Source organism: Pseudophryne corroboree, chromosome 10 (genome assembly GCF_028390025.1).
Source record: "Pseudophryne corroboree isolate aPseCor3 chromosome 10, aPseCor3.hap2, whole genome shotgun sequence".
NCBI classification, from domain to species: Eukaryota; Metazoa; Chordata; class Amphibia; order Anura; family Myobatrachidae; genus Pseudophryne; species Pseudophryne corroboree.
The window spans coordinates 202,093,211-202,113,429 of NC_086453.1; the positions used below are offsets into that span (position 1 = coordinate 202,093,211).

General features: G+C 46.0%; 1 protein-coding gene and 1 long non-coding RNA gene across 2 annotated transcripts in view; one reads left to right on the top strand and one right to left on the bottom strand.

The window, feature by feature from the left end:
• Positions 1 to 20,219, bottom strand: part of PUSL1 (pseudouridine synthase like 1) — a 384,977-nt gene that overhangs the window by 320,126 nt on the left and 44,632 nt on the right. The window contains exon 2 of the mRNA XM_063943034.1: positions 5,936 to 5,993. Within this exon, the coding sequence (XP_063799104.1) occupies positions 5,936 to 5,993 (58 nt within the window). The remainder of the gene's footprint in view (positions 1 to 5,935; positions 5,994 to 20,219) is intronic.
• Positions 1 to 20,219, top strand: part of LOC134966358 (uncharacterized) — a 70,872-nt gene that overhangs the window by 42,121 nt on the left and 8,532 nt on the right. The window lies entirely within an intron of this gene.

A 20,219-nucleotide genomic window follows, 5' to 3' on the forward strand; every position in this document is an offset into this window, starting at 1 on the left:
AGTCGCCAGGATGCCATATAGCAGAAACTGGGAAAGTATAAGCAAATTAGAACTATCTTTGTGACCCGAACTAGACTGGGATCTGTGCAAAGACGGAGACCTATTCTGAGACCCTCTGGTATCTCTTGTGGTCTCACCCGAGCCTCAATTCTTGACGTGTGTCTCTGTTGTCGAGCAGCGCCCATTTTGTGAGGCAACACACACTGACAGACATTGCAGTTACACTGCATCTTTGTTTTTGCTGGTGCCTTATTCATTATGTTGTACGGCTGAAGGCAATGCACGTGGCCAGACTATAGGAAAACTGATCCAAAAGTCCTACCAACACCCCTACGCCATCCGGTGGAGTATTGTTGTAGGAAAGCCCTTTCTGGAAGAAGAAACAGGAAGTATGGTTAAAATGGCTTCCAGCCATGTGCTTACATTGTATAACATAGCATACTAGGTTATAAAGATGTGCCCTTAAAACCATGCCCTTAACTCTCAATATAATGCAGCCTTTCTCAAAATAAAGCAGCCTTAATATAACGCAGCCTTTCTCAATATAAAGCAGCCTTTCCCAATATAGGCCCTCATTCCGAGTTGTTCGCTCGCTAGCCGCTTTTCGCAGCAGTGCACACGCTAAGCCGCCGCCCTCTGGGAGTGAATCTTAGCTTCGCAAAATTGCGAACGAAAGAATCGCAATATTGCGAAAAGATTTTTCTGTGCAGTTTCTGAGTAGCTCGAGACTTACTCTTCCAGTGCGATCAGTTCAGTGCTTGTCGTTCCTGGTTTGACAGCACAAACACACCCAGCGTTCGCCCAGACACTCCCCCGTTTCTCCAGCCACTCCCGCGTTTTTCCCAGAAACGGCAGCGTTTTTTCACACACACCCATAAAACGGCCAGTTTCCGCCCAAAAAACACCCACTTCCTGTCAATCACACTCCGATCACCAGAACGAAGAAAAAACCTCGTAATGCCGTGAGTAAAATACCTAACTGCATAGCAAATTTACTTGACGCAGCCGCAGTCCTAACATTGCGCATGCGCAGTTAGCGGAAAATTGCACCGATGCGAAAGAAAAGAACGAGCGAACAACTCGGAATGAGGGCCATAAAGCAGCCTTTCTCAATATAATGCAGCCGTTCGCAATATAATGCAGCCGTTCGCAATATAAAGCAGCCGTTCGCAATATAAAGCAGCCTTTCTCAATATAAAGCAGCCTTTCTCAATATAATGCAGCATTTCACAATATAATGCAGCCTTTCTCAATATAAAGCAGCATTTCCAATATAATGCAGCCTCTCAATATAAAGCAGCATTTCACAATATAAAGCAGCCTTTCTCAATATAATGCAGTATTTCTCAATATAAAGCAGCATTTCACAATATAAAGCAGCATTTCACAATATAAAGCAGCCTTTCTCAATATAATTCAGTATTTCTCAATATAAAGCAGCATTTCACAATAGCATGCAGCATTTCTCAATATAAAGCAGCATTTCACAATAGAATGCAGCCTCTCTCAATTAAAGCACATATTTAACTTATAATCTAAGCTTAACAGCCTGTCTAGTACTGCTGCTGTGGGCATTATGTCCCCCCCCCCCCCCTTCAGCTGCGCTGCATGTAAAGGGGACAGACCGCGGCAGCCCTGAGCGCTGTCTGCGGTCTGAGTGAGGGCTGAGCTGCCGCAACTCCCCCCCCCCCCCCCCAGCGTGAGCTCCCGTACTGTGTAACGGGTGCTCTGTAATATTGGGGAGCGGTGTGGCGCGGGTATTAGCGGGCGGTGCCGGCGGCAACAGGTATCATCTCGCTGGATCCCCTCTGCGCCGGATTCTAACACTGGCCGGCGGGTCGGGAGCGGCGGCTAGAGCGGGCGCTGGGGAGCCTGTGACAAGTGGCATGCAGCAGGGGATTCGCGGCCGGCGGCGGGCAACAGCTATGTCGGCGTGCAGTCCACACACACGGCGGGGCGGCAGCGTGAGCTGACCGCCCCGGTCATAAATACCTGCAATCCTGTTGATGGGCTTTTGTAGCTGACCTGTGCTCTTGGGCTCTGACGGGGCTTCTCCAGCAAGCTACGTCCAGTCCTTTCTGCAGCCTCAGCGGAAGTTAGCTGAGCTGCTTGTGGCTGTGAGGGGGCTCCTATTGTGAGGCCCGACACGCCAAGAGCTGCACGCAGCAGCTTCTGTAATCCCGGACCCATAGCTTTTGTGTAAGATGGGAAGGGATTATAATAAGAAAAAAGTATAAAAAATAAAAACAAAAATATGTATGTCCCCCCCTGGAGGTACACACTTTGTGCTCCTATCCATGTGAGCACCGAAAAAACACGGAGGTATTCTGGGAGTATGGAAGGGAGGAGAGTTACTGAAATTTAAATATTCAGTGCCTGTCCTTGCTAACACCGTCCATATCCCAAGAGTACTCCAGTGACCCCTAGTGGATGAAAAAGAAAGTCACTCGGTGCTACCAAGTCCCGCCACGGCATGACGTGACTTCAAGAGCTGTATAGCGTGACTGCAGCAAGAATGTAAGAGCACACATCTGTAAGTTTATATGATGTCGTACAACAGATATCTGCTTTCACAATTAGACACTTCATTATGATATAATTATTATTTTTTTACAAAATAATCACTAATCTTACAATTCAGACTATTCAGTTTTGACTTGCAGGACAATTATCACTTCTTTCATACTGCATTTTCCTACCACTGCTCAGCATAACATATGGACACACTTTACACTGTACAGAGCATAATTCACATTACTACGATGAGTGGGAGCTGCTAAGGGTCATTTGTAAACCCTGAAAAAATCCAGATCTCCATTGCCTTATTAGTTGTACAAATGGACTTGCAATATACACTTAAACCTGAATGGTGAATGGTGGCTATAGGCATAACATAGTCCACCCTACTTCCACTCTAGGATGACCCCCTTTGTTTATGTCTTGAGATAATGATGAAAGTAAAAGGACTCCCGGACGGTCTTTGGGGGTAGATATATATGCTAACACAGCACACTGAGTGCTAATGTTACAGCGAGCTGCTGCACCTATGGTGACCAGCCTTGATTCTAACAAAAATTAAACAGATTGATGCAGCGCTCAGCTTGATGATGCTAGTGTGTAATCTTAGTGGATCTTAGGGAAACAAATGTACGTGCTGATAAATGTTTTGGTAAAATTAATCTTTACTAATGCACATAAAATATTTATGTTAACTTGACAATACACATATATCGGCGTAAAACCACTTGCGGTGACGTAAGCAGTGCAGAAAGTTGATCTAAAGGTTCTAACAGTGAGTTGCCATGCACACTCTCTTGGATGGGAGTGTGATAAGTCCAGACAATTGATTGTATATAATGATTGAGACAAATTGTCCTTTTTACTTCATTAATGCAGTGGCGTTTGCTGTTGCCACTTATAAATCTTTAAAGTTGCAGAGTGCGGCGTCCCGCTGCTCTGTGCAGTGTTAGATTGGATGGGTATAGCTTGGGTCGTTGGATTGGACCAACCTACCTTACATTCACCTCAGAAAGCCCCCTACATCTACATTAAGGTAACCCACCATCACCCAGTACAACTTTTTAATTTAACTTAAAAGTCTCCTCCCCTACCCCTTTCTTCCCCCATCACACTGCTGCCCTGGCAGTGGGAAGACAAATGCTTTGCGGCCGTCATATAAAATGTATGGGCCATACAGTTTTTACCTGTCCTCTAGAGTGTGTCATTATATCTATCCACCTGCACTGGTCTATTGTGAGTGCCTAAAGGGACGGACGGATCTGTAAGAGTAAGTGACAGCCTACTAGTCCGCCAGCATGCTGTTCCCTGGCCAAAGTTCACGCTTGCAATGGCCCTTCAGTCCAACAGGTGCTTTCCTGGCCTGGTTATATGTTCCTGGCTCGGGCATATTAAGAGAGTAGGGGGCCCGTGCGCAGTCTCTGTGTGGGCTTCCTCCTCTCTTGTGGCACAGTGGACTCTGGTACTTCAGTCCCATCCCTGAGGATGCGAGTTAAGTCGTCACACATTTATAAACAATGTGCTAAAATACTTTGTCACAACAAATTGTTCTTAAACCATCTCTTGGAAAAATAAAACAATTAATCTACATTACTTATATACAACATATTAGATGCTATTTCAGCAAATAAATGAATGGCACAATCGTTAATAGGGCTTCTTAACTGTGCTGAAACTTTTTTTGCATTTATTAAATTGCCTTCCTGTGCTTTTCTGCCATGTATTGACACTTACTCATCAGCTGTTGCTTGTTTTGGTTGGCAATCAGACACAGTTTTGTTGTTCTCGGTACTGGCCACAGTTACAACCAGAGGATCGTTTTGTTCATTCAAGAGAAATTGATATAAACTACCCTGCCTGATGATGTAGAGACATGACTAAAAAACACACAATTAAGCCAAATAGCTAAAACAAGGTAAGTCTTAAAACAAGACTTGTACAAGCCAAAGGTCAACAGGTAAATAATTATTGCAGACTATCTCAACTACCTTACTAAAGTGTTATTCGGTAAATAATTATTGCAGACTATTTCACATTACATTGCATGGTTAAAAGTTTAGAAAGCTGTTCTAAGTTGATTCATATCTCTCCTACGCAAAAAAACTTATAGGGATTGAGTGGGGTTTACTGACCTAACATTTGCTAGATTTGTTTAGCACCTTTTGCTGAAGGTGGAGGTTTGCTGTGTGCGGGAGAGGGTAGTAATCAAGATGAACATATGTCTGTAGACTTATTTATTCAGTATAGGTCAGGACGCCAGTCCTATAGGACGCTGCAGTGCCTAGTATATGAAGTGGCTTGTTATAAAGTGGCAGCTAAAATCAACAGCAGTGTTATACCTGTGTTAAACCGAAGGAAAACAGAAGCCAAAAAAACCAACAAGATAACAGAAGGACTGCATTACAACTACAAAACTCAGATTCATTATGTGGCTTCCACTCTCCTCTACCTTGAGAACTCCAGGACCAGGCTTATCACCTCTTATCGGGCTTATCACCTCTCCGCCCGAGAATATCAAGTCTGCCCATGGGCCTAACCCTCAAGATGAGCAGGGAACCGTGGGGTGAGAGCACAAGGACCGGGCTCAGCAGGGACATCTCCATTGGCCCTGAGTGTGCCCCCCACATTCTCAAACCCACCCGTACTATGATTGAATCAAAATAATGTTAGCCCAATTTTCCTTCTGCCACTGGTTACCTGCAATAGTTTATTCCCCATCTCCCCCTGGTTTATTTTTCCCCTTCCACCTCACTTTGTGCTTTTCCTGAAATGTCCACCTCAACTGCACTGCCATTGCGCCCTATATACAGGGTACATCATACTACTACATAAGTGTCAGTTTTCCCATATATGCACTGGGCCGTTGTATGGCTCACCTCCCACAGTGTAACCTTAGAAGTGCGCCCAACATGTCTACCTCATCTGGTACGCTTGTAGATGGGATGAAAAATACATAGACCTGGCGGTTTTGTTGGAACCTTTCTCTGATGTTTAGGACTCTGAAATCACCCCCATTTTGTGTCATCTCTTCTAGGGGTAGACTTTTCCACCCTGGGTAATCCTACGCTGTGCGCCCAAGATGGCTGCCACTCCTGCTACCTTTTGAGGGTGGAAGTTATTATCCAAAATGCCTACACCAATCATGCATTATGCTTTCTATGTGCTTAAGGTTCTCTTTTGTGTCTGTGTGGCTGATCTATTGCTGTATTACTCAAATCTTCTGTATTATGTGCATTGTTTTTGATGTCTGTAAAGCGCCTTGAGTCTTGTTGGAGAAAGAGCGCTATATAAATAAAATTATTATTATTATTATTATTATTATTATTAAAGACATAAAAAATGTACATATACAATACATATATGGGAGCAATGTATATACAGTATGTGAGTCAACAAGAAATTATCATATGGTACTCACCTCCAAATAGTTTTGAACTCCTAAAACAGCTTGAGTATCTGGTACTCTCATTACGCCACTACAAGCAAACAAAGACAGACAATACTGATGAAACAGAATCCTGTACTAAATTTAGAATTGGAATAAGACGTTTAACAAATACATTCAGGATTTTTATATTCACACTTATATACAGGGTAGATCAGAGGGCAGGAACTTTTGTAGGTTTCTGCTACTAATGTCAGTGAACTAGTCTACTCTTGTATAATCTACCTAATTATTTGATTATTTTTTTTCCATGAAAAATTATATTAAGGGGGATATTTATCAATTCCTGCAGAGAGATGAAAGTGTAGAGAGAGAAAATACTAACCAATCAGCTTCCAATTGTCATTTTACAGGCTGTGTTTGAAAAAGGAGATTTATGGTAGACTTACCATGGTTAAATCTCTTTCTGCGAAGTACACTGGATTCCACAGGGAATAACATCAGGGTGTAGAATTGGATCTTGATCCGAGGCACCAACAGGCTAAATCTTTGACTGTTCCCAGGATGAATTGCACCGCCTCCTCTATAACCCCGCCTCCAGGCACTGGAGCTCAGTTTTGTTAACCAGTCCAATGCAGTAGCAGGTAAAAGAGAGGGCAGATGCTAGTCACATAGAACCACATTCTCACTTCAGGAGAAGGGACTAGTGGCCAATGCCATACAAACCCAAAGAAGCTAAGTGCGTCAAGGTGGGCACCCTGTGGAATCTAGTGTACATCGCAGAAAGAGATTTAACTATGGTAAGTCTACCATAAATCTTTTTTTCTGCAGTGGGGTACACTGGTATGCCACAGGGAATAACATCGGAGTTGTCCTAAAACAGTTCTTCGTGGGAGGGGACGCACTGTAGCAGATACAAGAACTCGGCGTCCAAAGGAAGCATCCTGGGAAACGAAAGTATCAAAGGCATAGGACCTGATGAACGTGTTCACAGAGGACCACGTAGCCACCTAGCACAATTGTTCAGAGAACGCGCCTCAGCGGGCCGCCCAAGAAGGTCCAACAGACCGAGTAGAATGGGCTTTGATAGCAGCAGGAGCTGAAAGACCAGCCTGTGCATATGCTTGTGCAATCACCATTCTAATCCATCTGGCCAAGGTTTGCTTACTCGCAGGTCAACCTTGTTTGTGAAAAAAGTACGAAAAAGGAATCTGACCTCCCGTTAGAGGCAGTCCTCTCCACGTAAATACGGAGAACCCGTACCACATCCAAAGACCGCTCTTTGGAGGACAAACCAGAACAGATAAAAGCCGGAACCACAATCTCTTGGTTAAGATGGAAAGATGACACCACCTTAGGGATATAACCGGGACGAGTTCTAAGAACTGCCCGGTCACGATGAAAAATCAGAAAGGGCGGACGACAGGACAAAGCAACTAAGTCTGACACCCTCCTAGCAAAGGCAATAGCCAACAGAAAAACTACCTTAAGCGTAAGGCATTTAAGGTTCACAGACTCAAGAGGTTCAAATGGAGACTCTTGTAGGGCATTCAAAAAACAGACAGATCCCATGGAGCCACAGGAGGGACATAGTGAGGCTGAATCCGTAAAACACCCTGTGTGAAAGTATGAACGTCAGGAAGAGACACAATTTTCCTCTGAAACCACACAGACAAGGCAGAAATATGAACCTTGAGGGAGGCCAGACAAAGGCCTAAGTCCAGGCCCTGTTGCAGAAAAGCCAAAAGTCTGGAAGTTTTGAAAGTATATGCATCATCATTCTTACCAGCACACCAGGTGAAGTAAGAATTCCAGACCCTATGATAAATCTGTGCAGAAGCTGGTGTACGGGCTTTCAACATAGTTTGAATAACCACCTCAGAGAATCCCTTGGACCTCAGGAGTGAAGCTTCAAGAGCCACGCTGTCAAAACCAGTCTGGCCAGGTCTGGGTAGACACAAGGGCCCTGAATGAGGAGGTCTGGGCATTGAGGAAGTAGAAGAAGACGCTCTATCGAAAGACCCTGCAGGTCTTAGAACCATTGCCGTCTAGCCCACGCTGGAGCGACTAGAAGTAGTATTCCTCTTTCTTGCTTGAACCTCTGCAGTACCCTGGGCAGGAGTGACACTAGAGGGAACACGTATGGCAGCCGAAAGTTCCATGGAATTGCCAGTGCATCCACGAACGCTGCTTGAGGATCCGAAGACCGGAATCTTGTGATTACGTTGAGACGCCATCAGGCCTACATCTGGTAGGCCCCACTTGCCCACTAGGAGTTGAAAGACTTCCGGATGAAGACTCCACTCTCTGGCGTGAACGTCCTGACGACTGAGGAAATCCACTTCCCAGTTGGAGGACTCTGGGAATGAACACTGCTGATATTGTTGGCAGATGGTGTTCCGCCCAACAGAGGATCTTTGATGCTTCCAGCATTGCCATGCGGCTTCGAGTGCCGCCTTGGTGATTTATGTACGCCACCGTGGTGGCGTTGTCTGATTGTACTTGAACTGGCCTGTTCTGTACTAGAGGCAGGGCCAGTGTCACCGCATTGAACACTGCCCGCAATTCCAGAATGTTTATCGGGAGAAGAGATTCCTCCCTGGTCCACCGACCCTGGAAAGTGTGTTGCTCCAATACCGCACCCCAAACCCCGCAGACTGGCATCCATTGTCAGGAGGACCCAGTTGGAGATCCAGAAGGGACGGCCACTGCTCAACTGTTGGTCCTGTAGCCACCAGCTCAGTGACAGACGAACCTCCGGAGTCAAGGAGTTCATTTGAGACCTGATCCGATGAGGCAGGCCGTCCCACTTGGAAAGGATTAACCTCTGCAGAGGGCGAGAGTGAAATTGAGCATGTCGAAAGCCGGCAACCATGAGGCCTAGTACTTGCATCGCTGAGTGTATCGACACTCTTGGGCGAGAGAGGAAATATTTGATCCTGTCCTGAAGCTTCGGGACTTTCTCTGGAGACAAAAACAATTGTTGGTTGTGTGTGTGTCCAGTAATGCCCCCTGGTGCACCATGCTCTGAGCAGGGACCAGCGAAGACTTTTTCCAGTTGATGAGCCACCCGTGGGCTTGTAGGAATTGGACCATCAGTTCCAGATGACTGAGGAGAACCTCTTGGGAGTTCGCCAGGATCAGTAAGTTGTCCAGATACGGAACGATCCCGATTCCCAGACGGCGAAGAGCCGTCATCTCGGCCATGACCTTGGTGAAGATCAGAGGGTCCATGGCCAATCCAAAAGGCAGTGCCTGGAATTGATAATGAAGGTTGCCAATAGCAAACCGCAGATATTGCTGATGCGACATGGCAATAGGTATGTGCAGGTAAGCATCCTGTATAACCAGGGACACCATATAGTCTTTGGGTTCCATTGCCAGCACTACAGAGCACAGACTTTCCACACGGAATTTGGATACTCTCACAAACTTGTTTAATGATTTGAGGCTGAGTATAGGCCAGAAGGACCCATTTGGCTTCGGAACTAGAAACCGGGTCGAATAGTATCCCCTGCCTCTCTGAGACAGAGGTACCGGCACTACCACTCCTGTATCCAGGAGGGATTGTACCACCAAGTGTAGAGCTTGCACCTTTAACGGATCCGAAGGGATAACCACTGTGCAAAACTGGAGAGAGGGATATCTCTTGAAAGAGATTGCGTACACGTGAGAAACAACTTCCTGCACCCAGGCGTCCGAAGTGGTCTTTAACGAGGCCTGGGCGAACTACAGAAGTCGGCCTCCCACCCTGGGGTCCCCCAGGGGGAGGCCCACCCCATCATGCAGCAGGCTTGTCTTGTTTGGGAGCAGGCTGATGGGCGGCCCAGGATTGTTTAGATTTAGGCTTAGTGGTTTTGGAAGCACGAGCCTGTCACGGATACGCCTAACCCTTTGCTTTTCCTGGAGGTCGAAAAGAACGAAAAGGTGGTACTCTTAGCCTTCAGAATAGAAGGATTAGTATTTGGGAGACACACAGTCTTGGCTGGAGCCAAGTCAGTTACAATCTTGTTCAGCTCCTCCCCAAATAGAATGTCTCACTTAAAAGGGAACACCTCCAAGGTCTTTTTGGAGTCCAGGTCCACCTTCCAGGACCTCAACCACATAATTTGACGAGCCAGGATAGACGTAGTAGATGCCTTGGCCGCCATTACACCTGCCTCAGAGGCCACCTCCTGAATATAGTGGGAGGCTGTGGTAATATAAGACAGATACTGTCTGGCAGTGTCAGAAAAATCCTGAGGCAGCTCATCCTCGATTGCCTGAACCCAAGCTTCAATTCCTTTCGCAGACCAGGAGGCTGCCATAGTGGGTCTATGTACAGCACCGGTAAGAGAGTAAATAGACTTCAGGCAACCCTCCACACGCTTATCCGTCGGTTACTTCAGTGAGGTGACAGTGGTGACAGGCAGAGTAGATGACACCACAAGACGGGCGACATGCGAGTCCACCGGTGGTGTAGTTTCCCACTTGTTACTCAACTCCGCAGGAATAGGATAACGAGCTAGCATCTTTTTAGACAGGGAAAATTTCTTTCCTGGAGACGACCGGGATTCCTGACATATGTCAATTAAATGGTCAGAATGTGGTAACTTTAGCAACCTTTTGACGTTTGAACTTATCAGGTTTTTTAGACACAGTAGTAGGCTCAATGTCATCTATTTGAAGAATTAGCTTGATAGCCTCCACTAAATCAGGAACATCAACCTGGGTTGTAGATTCCTCATCAGAAGCAACTGTATCAGTGTCGGACGGATCAGTATATTCCCCATCCTCTTCGGAAGAATTATCCGAAATATTAGTGGATTGTGAGAAAGAAATGGCCCATTTAGATGACCCCTTGGTTCCAGAGGAGCAAGGGATAGACTTTTGTCTAACCAAAGATTGATTTAATTGTTGTAATTGGGTAGACAGAGTATTCGCCAAGGGCGGATTAACTACAGGGACTATATGTGGCTGCAATGGCACAAGAGGTCCCACAGGGGGCGTAAGACGTGTCACAAGTGTAGTCAGCAGACTTGAGAACGCTGCCCAAGGTGGGTCCTGATTGGCCACAGGTGCTGCAGGTTGGCTGAGTGTATGGTACTTAGTGCATGAACCAGCAGCTAAAACTTCCCCCTCAGGTAAATCCGTGGTACTAGTACTGCAGGATGCAGAAGAGTCCGTGGATCTGCCACCCTGTCTGGCAGACATCATAAGGAATGTAGCTTTAGGGCGTAACAGTACAATATCGCCAAACAAACACAATACCTGCAAATAACCCCTACAGTAAACACAGGACACAAAACAGAGGATTTAAGCGGTATGAGGTGACTGAAACACACAGTAAAAATACCCAATCGTATACTCTGTGTAACACTATGTGTGTGTGTGTGTATATATATATATATATATATATATACACACACACATATATACACACACATACACATACACACACACACTGCTCAAAAAAATAAAGGGAACACTAAAATAACACATCCTAGATCTTAATGAATGAAATATTCTTATTAAATACTTTGTTCTTTACATAGTTGAATGTGCTGACAACAAAATCAAACAAAAATTATCAATGGAAATCAAATTTATTAACCCATGGAGGTCTGGATTTGGAGTCACACTCAAAATTAAAGTGGAAAAACACACTACAGGCTGATCCAACTTTGATGAAATGTCCTTAAAACAAGTCAAAATGAGGCTCAGTAGTGTGTGTGGCCTCCACGTGCCTGTATGACCTCCCTACAATGCCTGGGCATGCTCCTGATGAGGTGGCGGATGGTCTCCTGAGGGATCTCCTCCCAGATTTGGACTAAAGCATCCGCCAACTCCCGGACAGTCTGTGGTGCAATGTGGCGTTGGTGGATGGAGCGAGACATGATGTCCCAGATGTGCTCAATTGGACTCAGGTCTGGGGAACGGGCGGGCCAGTCCATAGCATCAATGCCTACGTCTTGCAGGAACTGCTGACACACTCCAGCCACATGAGGTCTAGCATTGTCTTGCATTAGGAGGAACCCAGGGCCAACTCATCTCGGTACCTAATGGCAGTCAGGCTACCTCTGGCGAGCACATGGAGGGCTGTGCGGCCCCCCAAAGAAGTGCCACCCCACACCATTACTGACTCACTGCCAAACCGGTCATGCTGGAGGATGTTACAGGCAGCAGAACGTTCTCCTTGGCGTCTCCAGACTCTGTCTCGTCTGTCACATTTGCTCAGTGAGAACCTGCTTTCATCTGTGAAGAGCACAGGGTGCCAGTGGCGAATCTGCCAATCTTGGTGTTCTCTGGCAAATGCCAAACGTCCTGCACGGTGTTGGGCTGTAAGCACAACCCCCACCTGTGAACGTCGGGCCCTCATACCACCCTCATGGAGTCTGTTTCTGATCGTTTGAGTAGACACATGCACATTTGTGGCTTGCTGGAGGTCATTTTGCAGGGCTCTGGCAGTGCTCCTCCTGTTCCTCCTTGCACAAAGGCGGAGGTAGCGGTCCTGCTGCTGGGTTGTTGCCCTCCTACGGCCTCCTCCACGTCTCCTGATGTACTGGCCTGTCTCCTGGTAGCGCCTCCATGCTCTGGACACTACGCTGACAGACACAGCAAACCTTCTTGCCACAGCTCGCATTGATGTGCCATCCTGGATGAGCTGCACTACCGGAGCCACTTGTGTGGGTTGTAGACTCCGTCTCATGCTACCACTAGAGTGAAAGCACCGCCAGCTTTCAAAAGTGACCAAAACATCAGCCAGAAAGCATAGGAGCTGAGAAGTGGTCTGTGGTCATCACCTGCAGAACAACCCCTTTATTGGGGGTGTCTTGCTAATTGCCTATAATTTCCACCTGTTGTCTATTCCATTTGCACAACAGCATGTGAAATTGATTGTGAATCAGTGTTGCTTCCTAAGTGGACAGTTTGATTTCACAGAAGTGTGATTGACTTGGAGTTACATTGTGTTGTTTAAGTGTTCCCTTTATTTTTTTGAGCAGTATATATATATATATATATATATATATATATATATATATATATGATGAAGAAGTGGTAGTATGGCGCCACAGGTGTATGTGAATATGGTCGGTGTGGGGTTAAGGTAGTATGCTTAACCGTAGACACTCCTTAGTGGATGTAAGGTGTCAGCTAGCCCCCAAGTAGGTTCAGGCAGTGATAAGCTGCCTTGTATTTAGAGATATAGAGGGATGGGGGGGGGGGGGCGTCAGCGACCAACAGTGTCAAATTATTTTAAAAAATATATAAGTGTGAAGAAATGGCTGGATACGCAAGGATAAAATTACATTTATTTATAAAAAGTGGGGTTCTTAAAAGGTCAAAAGTACAGGATACATAAAAATACAAAAATGGCTAAGAGGTATAAAACATATAAATACACCGCAAAAATTCTAATAGGATAAGAAAGTGGTGCTTATCTTAAAAATGGAGGGTCAGTTAGAGGTATACCCAACGCGTTTCGTCCTTCAGACTTCATCAAGGGCCCTTGATGAAGTCTGAAGGACGAAACGCGTTGGACATACCTCTAACTGACCCTCCATTTTTAACTCAGACGCTGCCCGACTTCCTCCTTCCGAGTCCCCAGCGCAGCGTGAGAGGTCACGCTGCGCTGTCAGCCGCTGCTGGGAGCCGCCAGCAGCGTTCAAAGGATGTTCCCCACCCGCCCACCCCCGCTATATGATGAGTTATATGTGCGGGACGGGGTGGGGCGAGGGGCCGACCACCTAGCTAAAAGCCAATCCCGGGATTGGCCATTTTCCAATTCAGATACCCGGGATTTAAAAAATGGCCCGGGATTGGCATATTATAATATATATATATATATATATATATATATATATATATATATATATATATATGAAACGAAATAGAGGAGATGGCGCCAAGGGAGTTATATCAACGCCCTACCTAAAAACGGACCCTTACAGTACTCTCCGGATAAATTACGTCAGATAACAAATACTAACATAAAAATTTATTAAAACAACATATAAACCCGACACAAATGTTCATAAGTATACAGAGTTGATACATCTACATTTGTCGCACAACTTGAACAATCAGTTTGTAGTGATGAGGAAAAAGCGTAGATATATCACTACGATTTCCTCCTTCTCCTTATTGTAGATTCGGAGGTAACATCAGATAATAGATAGATAAATAACCCAACGCGTTTCGTCTTGTTCCAAGACTTCATCAGGGGTAAAATCTCTTCATTTCAGAACATATTGTCAGCACATAAAAGGTCATTCAAAGATGTATGAACAACGTTTCAATATTTCAATGGGACTTGATTGATACAGCGAGGACCATACCTCATATATCATCAGCTTGAGTCTGACATTCAGATATTCGAATATGGGGAAGATTCATATGTGTATAGAATCTAACTGGTTCGCAAGCATAAGGAACCTCGTCGGTCAGCAGCTTGAACCTGACACTCAGAGACTCAGGAGTGAAGGCAATTCAAATGGGTATAATGTCTAACCAATTTAGAACACGCGGTAGACCCTCCAGTGGCGCAGTGCTGACAGCCAAGTCTCTGTATCAAACGCGTTGGGTTATTTATCTATCTATTATCTGATGTTACCTCCGAATCTACAATAAGGAGAAGGAGGAAATCGTAGTGATATATCTACGCTTTTTCCTCATCACTACAAACTGATTGTTCAAATTGTGCGACAAATGTAAATGTATCAACTCTGTATACTTATGAACATTTGTGTCGGGTTTATATGTTGTTTTAATAAATTTTTATGTTAGTATTTGTTATCTGACGTAATTTATCCGGAGAGTACTGTAAGGGTCCGTTTTTAGGTAGGGCGTTGATATAACTCCCTTGGCGCCATCTCCTCTATTTCGTTTCATATTTTCACACATTTAGTTCCTCCTAACAGGGAACTTAGAGGATACAGGCAGCCATATAATTAATTAATTTTAGTGTTTTATTTGAAATAGCGCAGTGGGAGAGTAATTCTTGTCATATATATATATATATATATATAAAATACAGGTTATCCCACACTAGTGGAAAAAGATAGCACTCTCCAGACTTAGCATCCAATCAATCAAAATAGTAATTTTTAATGTAAGGGTAATCTCACAGTTCCAAAGTGGTTTCAAAAACGATTTCCAACGTTTCGGTCCTCAGCGGGACCTTTGTCAAGGAATATAAAGTCCAGTCAGCAGGGTCAGCATTACAGCATATATCAGCATAGCAGGAAACCGGAGACACAGATATTGCCTCACCGGCCTCTGCTAAATACCAATCCTAAAAGCGCCAAACACGTCCCCCAACACGGCCGGAGGCCGTGTGGAACGCAAACGCGTCACTTCCGTCGGAAGTGGGCTGCGTCCAAAAATGTGGCTCATACAGAAAGTCAGAACTGCGGACACCATTCCCGAGTGAACCGCAAATGGAACGCAACGCGTCACTTCCGGTATTACCGGAAGCGAGCTGCGCCCATGGCAACCGATGTCCATAGTCCGCACAGTCTTGGCTGCGGACGTCACTTCCGCCATCGTCATGGTTGCGGCGCCGGGTAATCATAGTGCAGTACATTACTTTCAAAGCAGAGAATTACACCATTAGTATTTTATACTGGGTCTATTTAGTTAATACAATGAAACGCGTTACTGTTAAAAGGGATCAAAACGGCCCGCGCTCCACAGGCCGGAGGTGAGTTAATCCGGTTGCCATAGCGATCCTTATGTAGTATTAGACACAGCTAGGGTATAGCAGAGGCCGGTGAGACCACTCAATTGGGAAATACATACAAAGAAAGCAAGCATAGAACCAAGGCTAAAGTATAGTGACAATCAAAAATAGAAACAATATTATAAACCCATTTAAACAATGACACATTATAGTGAAAACAGAAAAGCATCATATATTTCAGCAATTCCTGGCTCCATACTCAGCAGTGCGTGGGCTATGCAAACATGCAATAGTATAAACTTAAAGTCTTTTATAAATTAAAGTTTTTTATAAATTAAAGTAGATTGTTATTTCAAAAAAATCGACAGAGGGTTGTTTTCATTCATACCCCTCGGAGCTATTGTATCAAGTCTGTGTATCCACAGGCTCTCCCTCTTCTTCAACAAGAGGGCACGGTCTCCACCCCTGGGTGGTGGGGGTATCCAATCAATCAATTTGGACCTCAGATCAGAGACTTGATGTCTCAATGTCATAAAGTGTCTGGCTACCGGTAAGACTGCCGACCCCGTAGCGATGGCTTGATGTATCGATGTCCTGTGGTTTGCCATGCGGTCTCAAAAGCGTCTCGTGGTCATACCCACATAGTACAGCCCGCAGGGGCAGGTCAAAATATAGATCAAGTGGTCCATAGCACAATGTAGCCTGTATGTTATGGCTATGGGGCGACCAAAATGCGGGTGCGGAAAAAAGGGACCAGTTAACACGGCCCTACACGTGGTGCAGCCAGTGCACTTGAAGCATCCAGGACGTCTTTCATGTAGCCATGTGGTACTCTGTGTTCCTTCATTGCCGGCCATGGGTCTCAGAAGTAGCTGTTTTAAATTGGCTGATCTTCGGTAAGCCATCATGGCTGGAGGACTCCTTTTCAGTTTTAGGCGATCATCCGTGACCAGGATGGGCCAATTCCTACGTATGGTCCCCTTGAGTCTATTAGAGAAATTGTCATATGTGGTGGTGAAAACCATTCGCTCTGGTGTGTGCGTGGTCCGAGTTGTAGTGACGGTGGGTTCAAATTTATTCCTGGCTTTCGTTAGACATCTTAGTATATTCTTCTTCTCATAACCCCGTTCCAGGAATCTTGAAGGCATCTCAGATAATTGGGTTTCCATGGTGCTAATGTCAGAGTTATTACGCATGACTCTTAGAAATTGTGAAATGGGAAGGTTATCCTTGAGGGCGGGTGGATGCTGACTGCTTGGATGCACTGTGTGTGCATATATATATATATATATATATATATATATATATATATAAGATTTTACTTACCGGTAAATCTATTTCTCATAGTCCGTAGAGGATGCTGGGGACTCCGTAAGGACCATGGGGAATAGACGGGCTCCGCAGGAGACATGGGCACTTTAAGAAAGAATTTAGGTTCTGGTGTGCTCTGGCTCCTCCCTCTATGCCCCTCCTCCAGACCTCAGTTAGAGAAACTGTGCCCAGAAGAGCTGACAGTACAAGGAAAGGATTTTGGCAATCCAGGGCAAGATTCATACCAGCCACACCAATCACACCAATCACACCGTATAACTTGTGATAAACTTAACCAGTTAACAGTATGAACAACAACAGAGCATCAGGTCAACCCTGATGCAACCATAACATAACCCTTATTGAAGCAATAACTATATACAAGTATTGCAGAAGAATTCCGCACTTGGGACGGGCGCCCAGCATCCACTACGGACTACGAGAAATAGATTTACCGGTAAGTAAAATCTTATTTTCTCTAACGTCCTAGTGGATGCTGGGGACTCCGTAAGGACCATGGGGATTATACCAAAGCTCTCAAACGGGCGGGAGAGTGCGGATGACTCTGCAGCACCGATTGAGCAAACACAAGGTCCTCCTCAGCCAGGGTATCAAACTTGTAGAACTTTGCAAAAGTGTTTGAACCTGACCAAGTAGCCGCTCGGCACAGCTGTAATGCCGAGACCCCTCGGGCAGCCGCCCAAGAAGAGCCCACCTTCCTAGTGGAATGGGCCTTAACTGATTTTGGCAGCGGCAATCCGGCCGCAGAATGAGCCTGCTGAATCGTGTTACAGATCCAGCGAGCAATAGTTTGCTTTGAAGCAGGAGCACCCAGCTTGTTGGATGCATACAGGATAAACAAAGACTCTGTTTTCCTGACCCTAGCCGTTCTGGTTACATAAACCTTCAAAGCCCTGACCACATCAAGCAACTCGGATCCTCCAAGTCAGTAGTAGCCAGGGCCGGACTGGGACTAAAAATAGGCCCTGGCATTTTTGAAGCACACAGGCCCACCTCTGTGACTCCTCCCCTTACTATTTCTGACTCCTCCCACTTATTAGTCTATGCTCTTATAAATATAATTAATATTCTAACAACATACAAGCGTACATCATTTTCTATTAAAATACACACAACCTGTGGTTGAAGTGGAAATTTTTAAGTGGGGGTATGTAAATGTGAAGTTTGTAAATAAGCGCGCGCTCCGGAAAAGGGGGCGTGGCCTCTCAAAAGGGGGCGTGTCCTTCCGTGTAGTTTATCACACCATACACCCCTTATACGCATTATGCACCACAATAGTAGGACCCCTTATACTATCTAGTACTGGTGCCTCTTTCACATTATACCACACAGTATGAGCCGAAATTCACATTATAGCACCCAGTATGAGCCGAAATTTACATTATAGCACCCGGTATGAGCCGAAATTTACATTATATGCCCCCAATAGTGCAGTGCCAGATCCACAATTGCCCCCACAGTGCCAGGTATACAAATGCCCCCACAGTGCCAGGTATACAAATGCCCCCACAGTGCCAGGTATACAAATGCCCCCACAGTGCCAGGTATACAAATGCCCCCACAGTGCCAGGTATACAAATGCCCCCACAGTGCCAGGTAAACAATTGCCCCCACAGTGCCAGGTATACAAATGCCCCCACAGTGCCAGGTATACAAATGCCCCCACAGTGCCAGGTAAACAATTGCCCCCACAGTGCCAGGTATACAAATGCCCCCACAGTGCCAGGCGCACCCTTGATCACTGCTACACTACACTCAAGTCTGCCTTCCGGTCTATCCCGCGTGCCGCACTCGGCCTATCTGACCACTGCCTCGTCCACCTACTCCCTACCTATACACAGAAGCTGAGAGCAGTTAAGCCTGTCGTTAAGACTGTCAAGAAATGGACCAATGAGGCCAAGATGAAGCTCCAGGCCTGCTTTGACTGCACGGAATGGGGGGTCTTTGAAGCCTCGGCAACCGACCTGAATGACTTGACAGACACTGTCACATCCTACATCAGCTACTGTGAGGACATGTGTGTACTTAACAAGACTTACCGCATTTACAACAACAACAAGCCCTGGTTCAATGCCCAGCTCAGGCAACTTCGTCGAGCCAAAGAGGAGGCCTATAGCAGCGGTGACAGAGCACTATACAACCGTACTAGGAACTCTCTGACTAAAGGAATTAGGCTAGCAAAAAAGCGGTTCTCGGACAAGCTGACAAACGATCTCTCCACCAATGACCCCGTATCTGTATGGAAAGGAATGCAATCCATAACCAACTATAGGAAAACATCAAAGTCCACCGCCATGCACCAAGACCTTGCAGATGAACTGAACCACTTTTATTGCAGGTTCGCAAAAGAAGTCCCCTGCAACCCAAACAATCACCTCTACGATGCCCCGAACACCGACGGCCAACCCCAGGCACTGCAAGTCACCCAAGAAGAGGTGGAGGCATTGTTCAAAAGGACCAAAACCAGGAAAGCTCCGGGTCCTGACGGAGTGTCACCATCTGCCCTAAGAGCATGTGCGGGTCAGCTCGCCCCCATATTCACCAAGATCTTCAATAAATCGCTGGAGCTACAGAAAGTCCCTTCCTGCCTCAAAAGGTCTACTATAGTCCCGGTCCCCAAGAAACCCACTATCACGAACCTGAACGACTACAGGCCGATAGCACTGACGTCTGTGGTCATGAAAACGTTCGAGCGTCTGGTTTTGAATCACCTGAAAACTGTGACTGGCCCCCAACTGGACCCCCAGCAGTTCGCCTATCGCTCGAATCGGTGTGTCGAGGATGCAGTCAACCTGGGCCTGCACTACATTCTACAGCACCTAGACATTCCCGGTACCTACGCGAGGGTCCTGTTTGTCGATTTCAGCTCGGCCTTCAATACAATCGTCCCCAGCATCCTCCACCCCAAATTACTTCGCCTAGGGGTCCCAGAAGCTACCTGTTCCTGGATAATAGACTTCCTGACAGATAGGACACAGGTGGTGAAAGCGGGGGAATTCACCTCTCAAGCGCGGTCCATCAGTACAGGGGCCCCTCAGGGCTGTGTCCTCTCACCCCTGCTCTTCTCCCTGTACACAAATGACTGTACCTCAGAGGCGCAATCAGTAAGGATCATCAAATTTGCCGATGACACCACCGTCATCGGCCTCATCAAGGATGGGGACGAATCTGCCTATAGACGGGAAGTAGACCGGCTGGCCCAGTGGTGCATCCACAACAACCTTGACCTCAACCCCCTCAAAACTGTCGAGATGATAGTGGACTTCAGGAAGAAGTCATCTAGTGCACCTCCGCTAACGATTGCTGACAGTGTGGTATCGCTAG